This window comes from Polyodon spathula, chromosome 13 (assembly GCF_017654505.1).
Source record: "Polyodon spathula isolate WHYD16114869_AA chromosome 13, ASM1765450v1, whole genome shotgun sequence".
Classification (NCBI taxonomy): domain Eukaryota; kingdom Metazoa; phylum Chordata; class Actinopteri; order Acipenseriformes; family Polyodontidae; genus Polyodon; species Polyodon spathula.
Window position 1 is genome coordinate 9,759,983 of NC_054546.1, and position 17,989 is coordinate 9,777,971.

At 34.5% G+C, this 17,989-nt stretch overlaps 1 protein-coding gene across 1 annotated transcript; it reads right to left on the reverse strand.

Moving 5' to 3' along the window:
* Window positions 1-6,531: 6,531 nt before the first annotated feature.
* On the reverse strand, window positions 6,532-16,640 carry erlin1 (ER lipid raft associated 1). The gene is made up of 12 exons (XM_041267389.1): window positions 16,531-16,640; window positions 14,811-14,936; window positions 13,568-13,649; window positions 13,335-13,381; window positions 12,919-12,980; window positions 11,832-11,957; window positions 11,567-11,640; window positions 11,074-11,132; window positions 10,637-10,728; window positions 9,213-9,302; window positions 8,210-8,289; window positions 6,532-8,090 (listed from the first exon to the last, which is right to left on the reverse strand). Exons 2-12 carry the CDS (start codon window positions 14,915-14,917, stop codon window positions 7,875-7,877), a joined length of 1,035 nt encoding a protein of 344 aa, XP_041123323.1. The 5' UTR covers window positions 14,918-14,936; window positions 16,531-16,640; the 3' UTR covers window positions 6,532-7,874.
* Window positions 16,641-17,989: the final 1,349 nt, after the last annotated feature.

Below are 17,989 nucleotides of genomic sequence, written 5' to 3' on the forward strand. Positions count from 1 at the left end.
ATTTTTTAGGCTTGCAGTTGATCCAAAATGACACCCACAAAACCTTGTGCTTGTACAACTTTCCACCCCATTCCATAAACCTTGGCTACACCCAAGTAAAGAGGGTTTCTACACTGAGGACTTTTGGGGACTGGTCAGGAAATGGTCTGTTGCCCCAGGGAAGTTGCATGTTAAGTTAAAAGATGTTTTATACACCATGACCTTTTAAGCTCCCAGCTTGAAGACTGAAAAATTGGTGAACTTCCTGACACAGACATGGACTTCCACTAGGTCAGCATCAGTGAGAGCTCGCTGACTTTAGTCATATTTCCTTCCCTGGGAGGTCTCTCACCCCCATACTGAAGAAACAGGGAAATTCTTTTTTTAACTGCCTCCCTCATTGCATCACAGTTTATAGCTCAATGCTGTCAACTACTGTTTTCTCTCCACTGCCTTGTAAACTGATTTGCTTGTGACAAGTGTATTCCCTTGGTGATCAGATGAATACCCACCCCTTGTGTCAACATAGTCCCAGCAGGAATTAAAGCGGATGTACAGTGGACTATTTAAAAAGTTATGCGGGGGTAATTGTGTGAGAAACAGCATTAAAAAAGAATTAAAGGAAAGCCATTTACTCTAAAGTGTTATAAGCACCAATGGTTGTTTTATTTATTGCAGAAAAAAAAAGATGGAATTAAAAGTCTATGAATTTCCCCTTGAGCTACTCATGTCATTTGATTCCAAGTCCCGAGTTTTAATGTTTATAACCATAAAGTTGCCACAAGTTACTCAATTTGAGATTGGATCTGATTGCTAATGCAAAGGACTTCCCAGAGAACTTGAATTCATTCTCAATTTGAGATTGGATCTGATTGCTGATTTTCTCAATTTGTTGGATGACACATAGCTGAATAATTTGTATTGTGTGACTTCCTGTACTTTGATTTCCAAAAATTGATATTTATATGTTAACTGCTCCTTATTTAATATATATTTTACAGAATATTATACAATAATTTGTACTTGGTTTGGTTTATTCTAGATTAAGGCTGTTCTTAAAAAATGGCATAAAAACACGTGATTAAATGTAGGTTGAATTATAGTTGGTTATGTTCCTCGAAGCCCAGTGATTGGTTTTGTAGTAAGCAATAATGCCTATAAAAACATTTTTTTATTATTATTATTATTATTATTATTATTTATTATTATTATTATTATTAAAACTTTAAAAGGAACTTTTAACATTTGGTTTCAGGTCATAATACGTTTTTGTTTTCATAAAAATTGTGGCACAATAAAACTGAACATTGCAAAGTTGCAAGATCAAAACCATGCACACACAAGACAAAATATGCACCACCATCAAAAACTGATTTGATTGTTTTCCATATATATATATATATATATATGTCGATTTTTCCCAGAAAAATATAATGAATTGAAGAGTGTGAGACAAACAGCAAAACAAGGACAGCTGTTTTGTATAAACTTTTTTTTTTTTTGTTTAAACCAAACATTGGCAAATCATGCCCGTATTATGAAAAAAAAAAGTAATCATTTGAAATAAGTACTGTATTTGCAGAAGAATGTAATTACACATGGAGTCTGCAGAGAATAGAAAAGCATCTGTAACTGAGTCTGCAGTCTGTGAATGTCGCCTCCTCCCATTACAAGGTCAAGACTTCTGTCTTTTGTACTAAAAACAAACTTTTTGATAAGTTAACAAGTCAAACATAGGCAAATCCCTGAAGTCTGGAACAGACACGAAGTCCTCCAAGGAAGCAGCATCATTTAAAAACAATTCTGTAGCAACAGATACAATGAGCTATTTGCATACAGGATACTGGATCTTTAAATTACATTTTACTTATAGAGTGTACTGTATGTCCAATTGCAATTACAGAGCTGAAAGACTTCAGTGAGTGAGGATGGGGATGTAGACCCTGCAATGCTAACTGTCCAGTCCTGTTTGGAACAGAAAAGCTTAACAAACAGATGTCAACTGTAATGTTATCAAATGTATCAAAAGTAAAAGGCCTCTACTGCCATATCTTTATCAACACAGGCAATGTAAACATTGAGTGCTTGCTACATACCCAACATATCTGGCATTCCAGTGATTGTAAGTCTGGTACTCCCTACCGTTCACTGATATTAATAAACCTGCATGAAGCCAGCAGTGTCTTTTCTATATTTAACACATAACAGAGAAAACAAACGTCTAAAACAATGTTCATTTTGAACAAAAGGAAACTTGTCTTTGGTACACCGAATGACTTTGTAGTTCTGTATGTAGTTAATTGATTTATTTTGAGGTCTTTGTTTGTTCAGCTTCAGTTGCAGTTCTCGGGAGCCAGAGATTCCATAATGGGCAAGAGGTTTGAGGTAGGGTTGAGAAAGAGTTGTAGGGATTTTGAAGCTTTTAAAACATTCCCAGAGTGGCTGTGAGATAAGGTGTGTGAGATAATCTGTTCTTGCCCATCCTGAATGAGTTCCCAGTGCAACAAATAGATAAATTATTTATCAGGGAGCTGCCATAAAGACCTTCTGACAAAGCAATCAGCAATGCCATGTCTGTTTACGTAGGGCACGATTGAAGTAACAGACAGAAGTGGCTCTTGGTTTAATCTGGCTCAATAGGTATGGTGCCTTGACATTTTTAACATCAATGCATTCATTTTTTATGGATCTCTCCCAGGATATGATGACAGAGAGAAGCTGTTATATTTCTTTCCACACATTTTGAGAAATGTAACACCCTGTGTGACTGGGATTGATTTGCAAAAGAGAGATTGAGCCACACAACCACAAAACCAACTAATTGAACACTTAAAACAAAGACATCTTTTTACTCATTGACCACGCTCCTATTAGTGGGGTGTTTTTTTTTTTTTTTTTTTGTACTGTATATCATGTATTATGCATTTCTCTGTATTTAAAGTAATATGGATTTTCTTGTTTCTACTGCATCTTGTAAAGCGCTTTGTGATGGTGGTCCACTATGGAAGGCACTATATATAATAAAGATTGATTGACTGAGAATGCAAAATTTATTTTAAAACCACCCGAGTCACTTGCGTCTTGGTTCTTTAGTGTTTATTTCACAATTGTATTAATCTACTTCACAGGTATATCGCCTGTTTGGAAAGGCAATTAAAAAGGCAAACAATGTTAGGCTTCATAGACTGTGGAATACAGTCAATTTACATCACGTTCCTGTTTAACTGGACTCTAGCCAGTCTAACATTCAAACTGCCTCCCCAATGAGTGACAGGCCCCTCAGCTCCTCCATACCGGAGGTAACAGGTGTGGTCCATTGCGTTACAGCTAGTGCTTGATGCTCCCACGTTTGCATTACTGTGGTGACTGATACTGGAAACGGTAATGCATTTCTCCAGGTTCCTGTCCTGAACACATCATTGGGTGTGGAGACATCCTGCTGCAGTAAGCTGAACTGGCATCAAGGCTGCTGGTGGAAACCGTCTGCTGGCAGGAAACACAACTGCACTGCCGACCAGTCCTAAACAAAAACTCAACGTACGAGAGAGTTTGGGGTTCTGTCAAGGGACCAAATAAAATAATCATGAACGGGCATAATAAAAACAAGCTATTGTGATAAAATAATTTCTCAAAAAAATAAATTAAAAAATGAAATGCATTCGATAAAATATTCTTTGCAAAACAGGAGAAGTGGAATTCAATTATTTGCCATATCAAAAAAGCATTGTATGTTGCTTTTGTACAAACTATATATGTGTGTGTGTGTGTTTGAGGTTGTCACTGTCAATATAATAGGTTTCTAAAATGATAATAAAATGTAATACATATTAGCTGCTTGGCTACATTTTTCAATCATTTCTATCAAATAAAAGCAACTTTAATTTTTTTTTTTTAAAACAGTTCCTAGTAGGATACACATTATAACCTCAACTCCAATTCACAAAGGAAACCTGAATACCTACAAACCAATAACAGGAAAACACATTACACACGATGAATCAGTTAATCACATTTTCCCCAAAGCAAGCCCATCCCTTTACTTTCTGAGAAAAGATAAAGCAAATATGTTTTATTGGAGAACTTCAAAATGGTAGAATAGAACAACATCCACATTAAAATGGGATTGCTTCAAATTATTTCCCTGGCACAGGTAACAAAAATAAACATATCTTGTGTTAACAAGACATGAACTAACTGAGCATAATAAAATTGCATTCAAAAAGGCACAAACAGAATTCCTTTAGATTTACTATCTGTTTTTCACCATTTACACTGTATCGATACAGTATACCCCCTACTTAAGTTTAAAGACCATACAAACCCAGAGTGGTATTGTTTATCAACACTATGGTTTTTTAACGCACTTTATTCTGCAGTTTTTTTCCATCTTCAGAAAATACAGTTGTCAAGCACTGCCCTCTTCTGGCTAAATTACTTACGACAGCCCAGGAAAATAAATTGATGTTACAAAGAACAATTGCTCTTAATCGTTCAGGTAGTTTTTATCTTTCCAATCGTTCATTAGTATTTTATCTAAAAAAGTATGCATATATATATATATATATATATATATATATATATATATATATATATATATATATATATATATATATATATATATATATATATACACTAAGATACAGCACAGACTGAATACAATTCATTTTAACCCAGTTCTTTTCTAAGGCTTGACATAAATTACTCTACATTCGATAGAATCAAACAGAATAAAGGCAATGCAACTGGTGAATTTAGGCACAGCAAAGACTAAAAGCAAAATATCACAGAGAAGTTCTAGTGGTATCAAAAGAAGGTTTTATTTGTGGTGACCACTGCCAAAAAAGCTTGTAAATGTTTTGCATATAAATTCTTAAAAATACAGATTGCATCAGGAATTGTATAAAGTAACATTCACAAGGTTTTATCTTTTTGCTTCGGTTTAGAATTTTTTTTTTTTTTCCTATTTACCAGAAAGAGATGGAAAGTAAGGTGGTAGCATTAGATCACACTTCTTTAAATCTACACTGATTTGTAACATACAGCATCACATTTTAGAAGATGAATTGCTGATAGGGAAATTAACACAATGGGTTATAAGGAAGAAAGTGTTTGCAAAGTATTGTAATCTTTATGGTGTTGGCCTGCGTATGATGAAGAAATGGTTTATTTTACCAATACATTCCAATTTCATTTTAAACATATGGATGGTTTTATTAATTCAAATGAGCAAGGCTTAAACTGCATGACTAGAAAGGTCCACTCCCCAGTTTCCACCAAACAAATTACTGAAACAATCTTCTTTTCCAGTTGTCAGTATTGCCATGCTCAGATGTGCGCTTTTTGAGATCATAAACTCATTGTTTGACCTGCATTTAATTAGAAACCTGCACTTCAAAGTAACACAGAATGTTGAGGGACAAGAGGTTTAAAATCTCATAACCATCCCAGAACACCTTGTAATGTGCCATGATCTGAGTGCTCACTCAACCAACACAGGGAATCCTTCACTAACCATTCTTGCCAATATCTGAATTAACTTGGCCGGTGGAAAGGCAGAAACCTTCTTTACATTACCAAAATAAAGCACAACCATCACGTTTTGAAAAACTGTGTATAAAGTCAATGGAAATCACAGTTTCAACACATGTTGAACATGCATTATTTACACAGTGTGGATCGAGGAAAAATAAATACCAGATAACAAAAACGTACTAAGAACCACAACCTGTATCCAATGTCAGGTCCACTTAGTTTAGCTGTACAGCTTTCACTGTTAACCATCTCTTTGTAGTTGATAAACAATAATTCAAAATAACTTTTTTTGTATAAAACTTTTTGATAAATACTAGTTGTTCTATTTTAATATCTAATTTGTACCCAAGCAAGTAGGTCTCCATTCTCATCATTTAACTTGCAAGTATTTTGTTATTTTAAAAGAATACACCAAAACTGATTCAAGGAAATAACTGAAATAGCTGATATAGCAACATTGTCATTATACAGGTTCATTTTATACAGAGGTATCCCCAATTACCGTTTTAATTATATATTGTAAAATCATTTTTAGGTTTGCAAAATAAATGTTATCATTGTTCCTGTTTGTCTTTCACCACATCAGAGGATTTAAAATCCAAACACTTACGCATTCCACAGCTTTCCAAAACATTACCATTGCATAACTTTTAGACAGTTGTGAATTCTTCAGACTAAAATACTGTACCAGCTCACCATATACGTGTTCCATTTCCAGTTAATACACAGAACAAAGACTGCACAGAAATATTGAAATTGGGGAGCTTTTAAGTCATTATACTATAATTTTAGTGAGTTTGTTCACTTTCCTTACAAAAACATGTATAGCCATACACACACACACGTCCTTTTTCTTGCTTGAAAGGGCATAGCCCAGTATGGTACACAAACTACACAAGATTTTATAAGAGATATATATATATATATATATATATATATATATATATATATATATATATATATATATATATATATATACACACACCATGATTGTATAGGCATCCGTATTGCTTAAACATTTGTTACTTTAATCTGGCAATTGTCTTGTGCTGGCACAACTTCAATTAAACAATTTTTTTTTTAAAAAAAACCTAGTAAGGATGAATTAATCCAACCTAACAATGTTAAGGAAAGTCATTCATTTCATAAAATCTTAAAATGGACAACTTTTTGCAGTAGGCAGTTAGTAATTATTAAACTTAGCAAGAAATATCACACGTTTACATGTTCTCTAAAATACATTTAGTCTTTTTCAAATAGGATCCATTATAAAATACAAGATGTTTAATTCTGTGTTTTTAAAAGAGTATCACAGAACTAAGGACAGATTGGCACTTTGTTGCCTGGTTACATAGATTGTAAATCTCTGATGAAATCTGCCTCTTTGGACTATTGCTTCTATTCAAAAGGAAAAAAAATAAAATTATTGCTTTTAAAAAATAATAAAAAAAAATGTTTAACTGGAATCAGAAATTAAATGGCAGTAACTTAACTTATTTGTGTGGTCTTAAATATTAATATAAAGTCACCTGGTCTAATTTGTTTGCATCAAATACTCTTAAGCTTACAAAACAACAAGTATGCAAGTGCAAATTCATTCAGACCTTTTAAAAACTCAGCATCGGTAAAATACTCCGTTTTATTTGTGGAGCAAAAATCAAATTCACATCATTCAGTAAATTGTAGAATTAACAATTCTTGCTGTCATACTGCAATATTTGCATATTTCACAACAGGCATCTCAGATCAACTAAGTTTACTTGGTGTAAACTCAAGAAAGAAAGAACACCATTCCAGTCAAGGACTAAGAATAAATGAAAAGAAAATGCATTTACACCTTCTGTTTACAGGTCGTATTTCCTAGCTTTATAAAGAAATTCTGTACAGAACCTTAAGTTTCACCCCAAATCCCTTTTGAAAACATGTATAGAAATGCAAGCTTAGACCGATAAAAGCTGTGTAAAAAAAGCATGTATCTTCTTGTAGCAAACATTCAGTTTAAATTTTATCCAACTACTTTATTTTGATTTAAAAATGTGTTAAAGCATATGCATTGTTGTTCTTTTTTTCGTTAAAAACAAAAAAAAAAAAAAAAAAAACCCTGGCAGATTTGTAGGCATCCCTGTTACATTGCAGTAGTGTTCAAGGCAGGGTTTGTAGGTATTTGATCTGAAAACTAGACTCTAGATTTACAAACCAGTTTTTAGAAACAAATGTTCTGCTTTAGAAAACCTGCAGTCCTTATATACTCCACTGGTAAATGTCAGAGCTAAAGCGCACCAAACATACCTTTTTTTATTATAAAACCAAAATCAGCATGCCACACAATCTATCCATCAAATGTCAAACAGCCAGATCTTCCGTTACCCTCCCTTTGAATCAGTACGATGTGCTTTCTTTGTTTTTTTTGCCTTTCCTAGCGATTCCAGAAGATCAGCGTCCTCTTCATCCTGAATCCTGGGCTGAGCGGCACTGTTATCCACAAACATGTCTGGGATGTCTTGGCCAAAATACACCTTACTGTTAGCAGCAATCGCCTGGTATTTCATGAGCTCAAGGTATTCCGGGGTTAGTTTCAACTGTATGGGAGAGACAAGTACAGTATAAAGGTCAAATGAAACATTGTCATTTTCTTTGTACCTGTGATCAAAAAGTGAAGCTGAAAAAAAAAAAGTTTCCAGTTGTACAAAAGTATTACCGCGTTTGCTTGGGCGGTTTTTTCCGCAGTGTAGTACTCTGCATCTGCTTTGGCCTTTTCTTTCGCCAAGAATGCTGCATCTGTAATTCAAAAAAACACCACTGTGAAGAACAATGTTGTACATTGTAAAAAGTGTTGAATTTAAATCAAGGGAAGTAATGTTAAAACTGTACAATGCATTAGTAAGACCTCATCTTGAATATTGTGTTCAGTTTTGGTCACCTCGCTACAAAAAGGATATTGCTGCTCTAGAAAGCGTGCAAAGAAGAGTGTCCAGAATTATTCTGGGTTTAATAGGTCTGACATATGCAGACAGGCTTAAACTGAATCTGTTCAGTCTTGAACAAAGAAGACTATACGGCGATCTTATTCAAGCATTAAAAATTCTAAAAGGACCAGGGGGCACAAATGGAGATAAAGAGGCATTCAGAACAGAAAATAGGAGGAAGTTTTTTTACACAAAGAATTGTGTGGGTCTGGAACCAACCCCCCAGTAATGTTGTTCAAGCTGACAACCTGGGATCCTTCAAGAAGCGGCTTGATGAGACTCTGGGATCAATAATCTACTATCAACCAAACGAGCAAGATGGGCCGAATGGCCTCCACTCGTTTGCAAACTTTCTTATGTTCTGAATAAAGTAATACTGGATACTACACTGTAATATCATAGTCTATATAAAATAGCCAGTGGGTAAGATTGACAAATAGTCAAAATGTTTTGTCACAAATTATTATTCCCAGGGAATATTTCCACAATATACAGGTTTGTTGAAACAGTGTGATGAGTCGCACTGTAATTGATTTAATCAAGTCTTAGTTTAACCGTTTATATCCTAAATTATCCAGTGCTTTTTATTTGCATAGCTTATTCTTGGCATAAATGTTCAGGGGTGACACTAACAGCTTTACATCAGTTAGAGCAACTTGAAGTCACACTAAAATGACTTACTGGTTATAAAAGTTAAGCATAAAAAAAATTATATATATATATATATAAAATTACCTTCTATTTCAGAAATCTTCTTCTCAGTTTCTTTTTCCATCATTTTTTGCTGGAAGTGAATTTCAGAAACTTGTGCAACTTTCTGCGCCTCTGAGTTATAAAACAGGGCAATGTTTCAGTGAGAAATGTAGCAGTGTTATGAATACATTAAATACACCTTTGACTCATTGGTCTCTATCCGTTGGTCTCAAAAGCATAAGAATTAGGGAACCTACAAAACTTAACATGAAATTCAGTTTGTATCTGCTCTGCAGCAACATTCAAAAAAGGATCAAGAAAAGTATTAATAGCAGGGCTGTTCTGATTAACAGATTAATCCAACCAATTAATCAACTAGAGTTGATCGTAGATTAATTGTTTTTACAATTTAATCGTGCATTAAAAGTGCATTCTGGGTAGAGAGAGAAATAAATGCTGCTATTTAGGGAAGTGCTGATTTGAAGTGCGCTCTCCCTCCCCAGAAGTGGTAGGACTGTGGCTTTAAGCTTATACAAAAAGGGGTTAAAGTTGTGTAAAAATCATAATTGTTGTCTTGATTTGTACAAGGATTGCCGATAGTGTGCTGTGGATGTACATATGTATTTGGAACTGGAATGGTTTATCTATGTTGATTTAAATGATTGTCAAACGTGTGTCTGCAAAGTTATTGTAACCAGAGTTGTAGTGAATGATGTGGTAAAATCCAGCGTGGCACATTTATCCTGGGGCTTCTCAAACTCAGTCCTGGGGACACCCTGTGTCTGCTGGTTTTCATTCCAACCGAGCTCTCAGTTACTTGACTATACCCTTAATTGAACTAATAATTTGCTTAATTAGACATTTTTACTTGTTTTTAGCTCTTAAACAGTTGCAGTTCAAGTTATTTATCAAATGTTATAACTAACTTGAAATACGCAACTGTTTAAGAGCTGAAAACAAGTAAAAAGGTCTAATTAAGCAAATGATCAGTTCAATTAAGTGTATAGGTTAAGTAACTCCGGGTAAATTAAGGTCCTCAGGATTGAGTTTGAGAAGTCCTGTAATAAACTGTTGATTTAGTTCCAAACCTCAGTGTTTTTTGTTTCCGTGTTTGTGCATTGCTAATAAATTTTGCTGTTTAGGGGTTACCCCATAGTAGTTAAACAGTATGTGCATAACTGTGCTGCTCTGGCCCTTTGGGCTTGTGTGACTGAGTTATCAGATCCCTAAATTTGTTTATATAGGGAATAGGACGGAAAAGTAATGTTTGTTACATTTAATAAAATAAAAATAACAATATTGATTTAAGTATGACTGTGCAGGACAGCCGCTGTAAGACTGTTACCTTTATTAAAAACGTGATGGATTTATCTATCGGTTAATCAACTAACGCCCATAAATTAACCAATCAAAAACTTGAATTAAGCGACAGTCCTGATTAGAGTGATAGTTCAGCTGTTCTTTACCTATAACAGCTTTCTTCCTTTCAGTTTCGGCCTCTTTCTCGACGACTTTTTGGGTCTGTGCAGAAACAAGCAACTTTGTCTTCTCAGCTTCCCTAAAAAGAAAACATGAAAAAGAAAACAAGATTTACTGTAGGGAATGTGTTGCCTGCTTTCCCTCACTGAGCCAGTTGTTCTGCATTGGTAGTAAATAGATATCACTTAGGGTGCCACTTCAATTGTGGGACAGCTTGATTTTTACAATGTTCCCTACTTTGAAGAGAGGACAAATAGCTTTCCAGAGACACCAATATTTTAAGCAAGCCACATGGTCTGAGTGAGGTAAAACTGGCAACGACTGACCCATACTCAGCAAATGTTTTTCTTGTTGGCCAGTGTACTGTACACTCCCATATTTTGCGTGTTTACATTCCAATTAAGATTATTAACAGCTGACTCACATTAGTTCAAAATTTCTTCTGATAGTCTCTGGGATTTTTGGCTTTGTTACACGAACTGCCTAAATAAAAAAAAAAAATAATTAAAAAAAAAAAAACCCATATCATTATTTCAGAGATTTCACGTTCATGGGAAGCACTCCTCTTTTTCTTCTGCAATGGAAACTTTTCATGTTTGGGAAGCAGACCTCAGTTTTTATGTCTCATCTTCTGAGAACGTTACCATATAGTGCCTGCATAAACCACACTGGAATAGTATGGTTTTCAATCATCACTGGACCAGATTAAGTTTATTCAGAGCTTTACAGATATGATAACCATCCCTTCATTTCAACAATCTAAAACTTAGAATCAGCAAGAGCACAATTCCACGATCCTCTACTAAAACATGTTCAATGCTTTAATGTTTTTAACAAATCTTTGGACCCCAATTTAAACTTAAGAAATGTCATTTAAGGGAATATTTTAGCACAGGATTTTAGGGATATGATCCTACCTGAATTGTAAGTCCTGGTGCCATAGCATTCAGGTCCTTTTGTAGTGCCAGCTTAAGATTTTCATCAATTATATCTGTAACAATAAAAGCATTAAATATACGGTACCCATTACAGAATCGTGTTGCCTGCCTTTGTTTTACCATTTGCTTCTTTGTCTTTAGAAATCATTGTGACTCATCTCCACTTGTTTCTATACTACACCAAGAAGTAAAATATCATCCTTTTTACCCATCCCACCCAGTAATATCTAAAAAGAACACTTACCAAACAAATCAATGTAAACTTCCTGGAGGGTATGGACACTGCAAAACTGATTGAGCTCATGGTGAATCTTGTTGAAGATTAATGTCTTGTCGTAGTCTGCTGTGTAGTTCCTCACAATGTCAACAACTAAACATAAAGAAAATAAAGAGCATGGGTCGAAACAGCACAATCACTACACTTAGTTATTTCAAAACAAAGAAAGACTGCATACCAGTGGTACTCAACTCTGACCCTTGAGATCTATTCCAGTCCTGGTCTTTATTCCAAGCAGGCCCTAAATTAGTTAATTGCCTCTTAACCGCTTCAATGAACTACATTAGAACACGGCTGGAGTAAAAACCTGGACTGGATTGCATCTCGAGGGCCAGAGTTGAGTATACATTTATTCTTTGGTTCTATACTGTATGAACAGTTTGCTTGTGACCTCATGTGCGAGTGTGTAATATTATTCCGTGTGGTCTTCTCTGTTCAGTATATGGTCATTGTGTAATTAATAGACTGATATTATCATCTCTGTTTGTCTACCAAACACTGTGCAGCATTGTACGAGAGGCAGGGTAAACATAATCTTGCGTCCATGCATAACCAAATGTGGAAAAAACAACATTCAGCAATATAACTAGTTGGAGACACCAAATGATGGACAAGAGGATTTCAGGAGCACCACCACACGCCACTACGGGTCATGCAGTGGACCTATTCTGGTTTTAGTGCATTTACAGCTTAATATGAAAACCACTGATCACTCAATAGCCCCTAAAGTATCTTTTAATTTCTATACCTACATATTAGACTTGCACTGCACTCCACTTACTGTTCTGTATGCCATAGCTATTGGTAGCATTCTTTTTTTTCTCACACAAATTAAGGTCAAACTTGTCCAAATATTTCACTACAGCAATTCAATTTGGGATCATAAGCTTTCAGTTAACAAATAATCTTACAATAAATACACACTCAGTGTGCTTTAATACGCTAACTGAATACATACTGAGAATTAAGTATGCAAGTGAATGTGACCCCCACACAAAACAAATCCACTAACAAAGTTTACAAAAGAGGTTGTCAAAACAGCTGTACTGTTTACCTGCAGATGGAACCAGCATATTGACCACCTCTATTCTGTCAAAGTAGATCATGACACCCCCACTGTTGAAAAAAAACACATTATATTAATATTAATAGTAATTATTTATTTAATTTTTTTTTACATTACAGAAGACAGAAAGGGAAATAAATGTGAATACAAAGGTGTTTAACTTTGTTAAAAACATTGCTTACCCATCCTTATTAGTAAAATATTTTTGGTACAAACAACAACTATGGTTCTTTGGGGGAATGAATGCAATCACACAGGCTTAAGAGTTAACATTGGTTCTGCTGCTTTACCCACAAAAGTGAAGGGACTCTGGATCAGGCATCCCACATACAGTACACCTCTTTGAACACCCCCTTCCCCTTTAGAACATTATTAAGGACAAACGAATAGGCTGGAATACATACCTTGTCCCACAAGGCACATTTTTTATTTCATCAGTTTGTAGTGTTGTCTAGAAAATAAAAATTACACAAGCAGTTACATATTAAATGATAATTCAAGTTTTATTACTGCATTACCATTCACCTAGCATTTAAAACATTTTATTAACCTTAAAAAAAAAACGGAAAACAAAATGTACATTTAAACATACATACTCAACAACTGTTAATGGAAAGGAAGGTTGAGTACCACTTACCTGAACAGATCTGTATGTTGTAATAAATGGAAGCATAATATGAAACCCTGGACCATTTGCAGTAGTCAGCAAAGCACCACCCCTGTAACAAAACATACAAGCAGTACTTAAAATGCATTTATTAGCTAAAACTACACATGCAAGCCAACTGCTACTCTACTATAACCTTTGAAGTTATTTTTAAAACCGGCATCATTGTTTAACAGATCTGTAGCAGTTACTGTGCCTACAATGCAGAACATATGATTTCAGAACCTGGGACCTCAAATCAAAACCTAGCCTCTTTTCTACATGCTTAGTATCTATTCATTGAATGAGGTTGGAATATAAATCATATCCAATATTTGCAAAGACGAGGTATATTAAAAATAAAGCTAATTATCTGTTCTTTCAGTGAAGTAAGGCTTAATTCAAGCTATATATATATATATATATATATATATATATATATATATATATATATATATATATATATATATATATATATCAGTCAAACAAGGTGTAGCTATTTTATCAGGAACTATAAAATAAAGTGGGCGTATCAAGGTAAAACCATCTGATGCATCAAATGAAAGACCACAACAAATAATGGAAGGATTGGAGGCATTGAACTAATGTCTGAATGGACCTTCACCTTTAGTAGTCCTTTATAGTCTAGTGTTAATTTAACTAGTTTATATCATTTATAAATCTACTATTTTACAGATGATCCATACACATGAAATAAAACTCAACTGTCCTTTAAAAATGCCAATGGAACTTGAAATCTGCATGCAACACATTACTCAGATTAATTGGTAATTACAGCACTATGAAACAAATGCAGACTGCGAGCATGTGTATCAGATATTCGCAAAGTAAGTTACTCTTAAACGGAGCACCTAAACTATTCTAAAATTGTTCATGAACACCAAACATATTCCAGAATTGTGCACAACAACCCTGAGCTTCACTGTCTTATGTTTGAAACTGTAATGCTTTTCACTCTTCCACATACCTACATCTCATAAGACACTGTGTACACCAAGCTACCAATTGTAGCTGTGTTGCATAACACTGTAGCTTGCCTCTGGCAATGCATAGTGAAACGACTGTCAAACTGGTTTATTTTGACTAGCATCTATGGATTTGATAACAGACATTTAATGGGTAACCCTTTGTTTAAATCAAGAGAATGATACCTATAGGATTGTATTTTGCATGCAAGTGACATTGGAATTAAGCATATAATTAGAAGCTTTACCTATAATAAACTGCAAGATGTCCCTCTTCAATCTTGTGTATAGAAGAATGAAGAAGAAAAGCAATCACCCCAGTGACAGTAGCCACTACTGCTCCTACATGGGCCATTGTTAGCCTTACTGGTTATCTGTTGAAGACATACATACACACATATTCAAACATTTTTCAAGGAACACACAGATCAGCATATTTTTCAAGGTGAACAACATTCACCTTTAACTGCAGATCTGCTGGTAAAAGCAGGTTTAAACTTGTGAAAGCAGGGGTCACAGTTGCACATTTTACCAACAACTTGGGGTAGGATAATTCTACATAAACAGCATGAGGCATATCAATCTCCAATAAGTGCAATGTAAATATGCTGCGTACATTTTGAGGCTCAACATCTGAAACGTGCAAACAGTAACTCGCACAAACAACCCTTGTACAGCATCTGATGTCATACCACCATCCAAAAATCACAACCCATTGCCAAACTAATTTTTCACACCTGTTTTAAAATGACAGTGTTAAAATAAATTGCAACAGATTCCTAGCCAGGACCTTCCGTTTACAGTAAATGCCATCTCTCCTAATGCCACTTATCACAAGCACATTATTGAAATGATCTTGTGAAACGAGTTTGAACAACCAGGCCCATGGTAAATCTGCTCTGAACTGATTAGACTTATCTAGGTTTGCAGGGTTACTAACACTTGTTGTTCTTTCAATATAAAAAGGAGGAACAATGCATTTAACATTAAACATCTGGTTCCTGGTTATTATTCAAAAATCATAACTGAAGGTAGTTCTGAAACCCAGGACTGGGTGCAGAGCTAGTGTGAGTTTCAAGTCTTGCAATTTTTTTTTTCTTTTTTTAATATATATCTATAAAGTTTTTTTTAGAAGATTACATTATTTTAATATGTTGCATGCAGGAAAGCAATATGTAATCAATCACCTCAAACGTAAATCTCAAAATTAGAGTTTTTAGGATTCTAGTAAGATTTTAGTATTTATTACTATTTTACTCCAATTTGCATCATTTTGTAAAAATAAATAAATAAATAAATAAATCTCAAACTCAAGCTGTACAATACTAGGCATCTACGAGTGATCACTAATTTGCCTGACCCAGAGCAACGGTAAATGATTCACAGTATTGGCCGGTCTCTGCCTGACACGTAAAAAAACAAGCTCTATTTAAAGTATTCATAAGATAAAACATTTGTATGCATGCAAATATTCAGTTTGATTTTCCAACAGTTCCCACTTCCCGTTCCCGAAGCAACATAAAGTAAAGCATTGTGTTTTATGTGTAACAATTACAAAAACGTAGAAATGTATTGTACAGGTATGAAAAAAACAAACAAACAAACAAACAAACAAAAAACCTTAAAACAGTAACCGTCATTCCATTCCTGAGAAAATATATCGTTAAACTGTACTGCACACTACTGTACAGCGCTGTCTGATGAAAATACAGTTTCCACACAGTATAGTGAAATCACTTACTAGTAGTAATAAAACCGTAACAGCCCCTGCTACCCACATAAACCATACTGTTAACATACATGTACTCGTTAGAAAGTATATACCATGCAAAATGCACAGGAGGAGCAACAAACACCTAGTACTGCTTTCAGTGGTTAACCCACAGTTTTGGACAACCACGTCCACAAAACCATGACAACCTGAAGCATGAAGAATCAGGACCTTATTTGGTTACATAATAAACTCACCAGTTTCAAAAACTGTGTCCTCTTGTATGTGAAATAAAATAACTGAAACTCCTGCTACCCATTCCGCTCAACACCAGCCTTCGCTGGTTGCTTTGGACTCTACCCTTCCGGGTGAAATGTAACGTACGACGCCCATTAAAGGGGAAAGAGGGGCTATTTTTGTCTGACACCAGAAATTTTATAACCTTGCAACTGCTATCACGTGACGTTAGTCACACAGTGGGACGCCATCAACTAGCAGCGTTTTCCTTTAGAGGTGCATGCTGCAGATATTAAAATATAGAACCCCGAGCTATACAATTTACATAACAAAAAACACACTACAGTAAACATGGAGCATTGTTTTTGGCATCAGCCTTTGATTGAAAGCAAGCAAGTCCTATCTGATGTATTACTTGCAGAAGAGAATTATGGATGCTGAAACTAAAATTGAGAACTTCTAAAAATGACCGGGCCATTTTCTCAAAGTTAAATCAAAGCTTCATCAAAATGAAACTTTCGTAAAGGATTGTTTAAAAAGCCAGCAACAGACTGTAATAGTTTTAATGACTATAATACAAAATACTAGATAATTAAGACTACTCATTGATAGATGTACTGCTATTTCTACTGTGGACATAAAATAGCGATCCATTTAAGAAAATTACTAATATTTCCAGGCACATAACCTGGAAAAGGGCAAAAGCTTTTCATACAGTTTATTGTAGTAGTTGGGCATCCTAAACACATTCAGCAACTGTACATAAAACACAAACATCTACATAAGTATGTATACATATTATATATTCATTTAAAAAAAAAGAAACCAAGCTCTGTAATTCATTTATTCTTGAATTTTGAAGTCAAATTTTACACGCACTCAAATCTGTACAATTAACATGAATCATTAATTACAGTACTTAAGTAATATCTTGAAAATAAAATTATATACAAACATGTTGTATGATACAACCAAACTTACTGGGGCTTCCTACCAATATACTGATTAGCAAAGAAATGCACAAATGTTATAAACAGGAATAACAGTCGTATGAATGTTTGCAGCAGTTAGCAGGACATCCCTTTCGATTTTATTGCACATGGTCATACATAATTACATTGGCAACACTATTTTAAACTGCAGTTATTGTACATAATTCTACAGTGTAACAATACAGTATTTAACAATACACTTCAAATCACAAGACAAACATAGAATATTCTTTAAGGATGTGTGGTCTATACTTGAAGTTTTTTTTTCTTTTTTTAAACAAAGTGATTACTTTTATACAATGCTCTCTTGGGCTCACTGTGAACACTCAATTCAAATCCATTACAAACTAACAAGCAACAAAATTATATTTTCTCAGACATACAGTACTTGGTCAATTCAACAAAAAATATTTGCATTATGTCTTTAATTGTTTATTTATTTAATCAAGAGAATTACCCACTGAGACCAAGGCCTCGTTAACAATCA

What these genes read in the sequence shown, in the direction of transcription:
- erlin1 (XM_041267389.1), bottom strand. Translation starts at nt 14,917, where the DNA reads ATGGCCCATGTAGGAGCAGTAGTGGCTACTGTCACTGGGGTGATTGCT. An exon ending in CATCTTGCAGTTTATTATAG is followed by an intron (nt 13,650 to 14,810) that starts GTAAAGCTTCTA and finishes GTTTTGTTACAG; the next exon opens with GGGTGGTGCTTTGCTGACTA. An exon ending in CAACATACAGATCTGTTCAG is followed by an intron (nt 13,382 to 13,567) that starts GTAAGTGGTACT and finishes TTTATTTTCTAG; the next exon opens with ACAACACTACAAACTGATGA.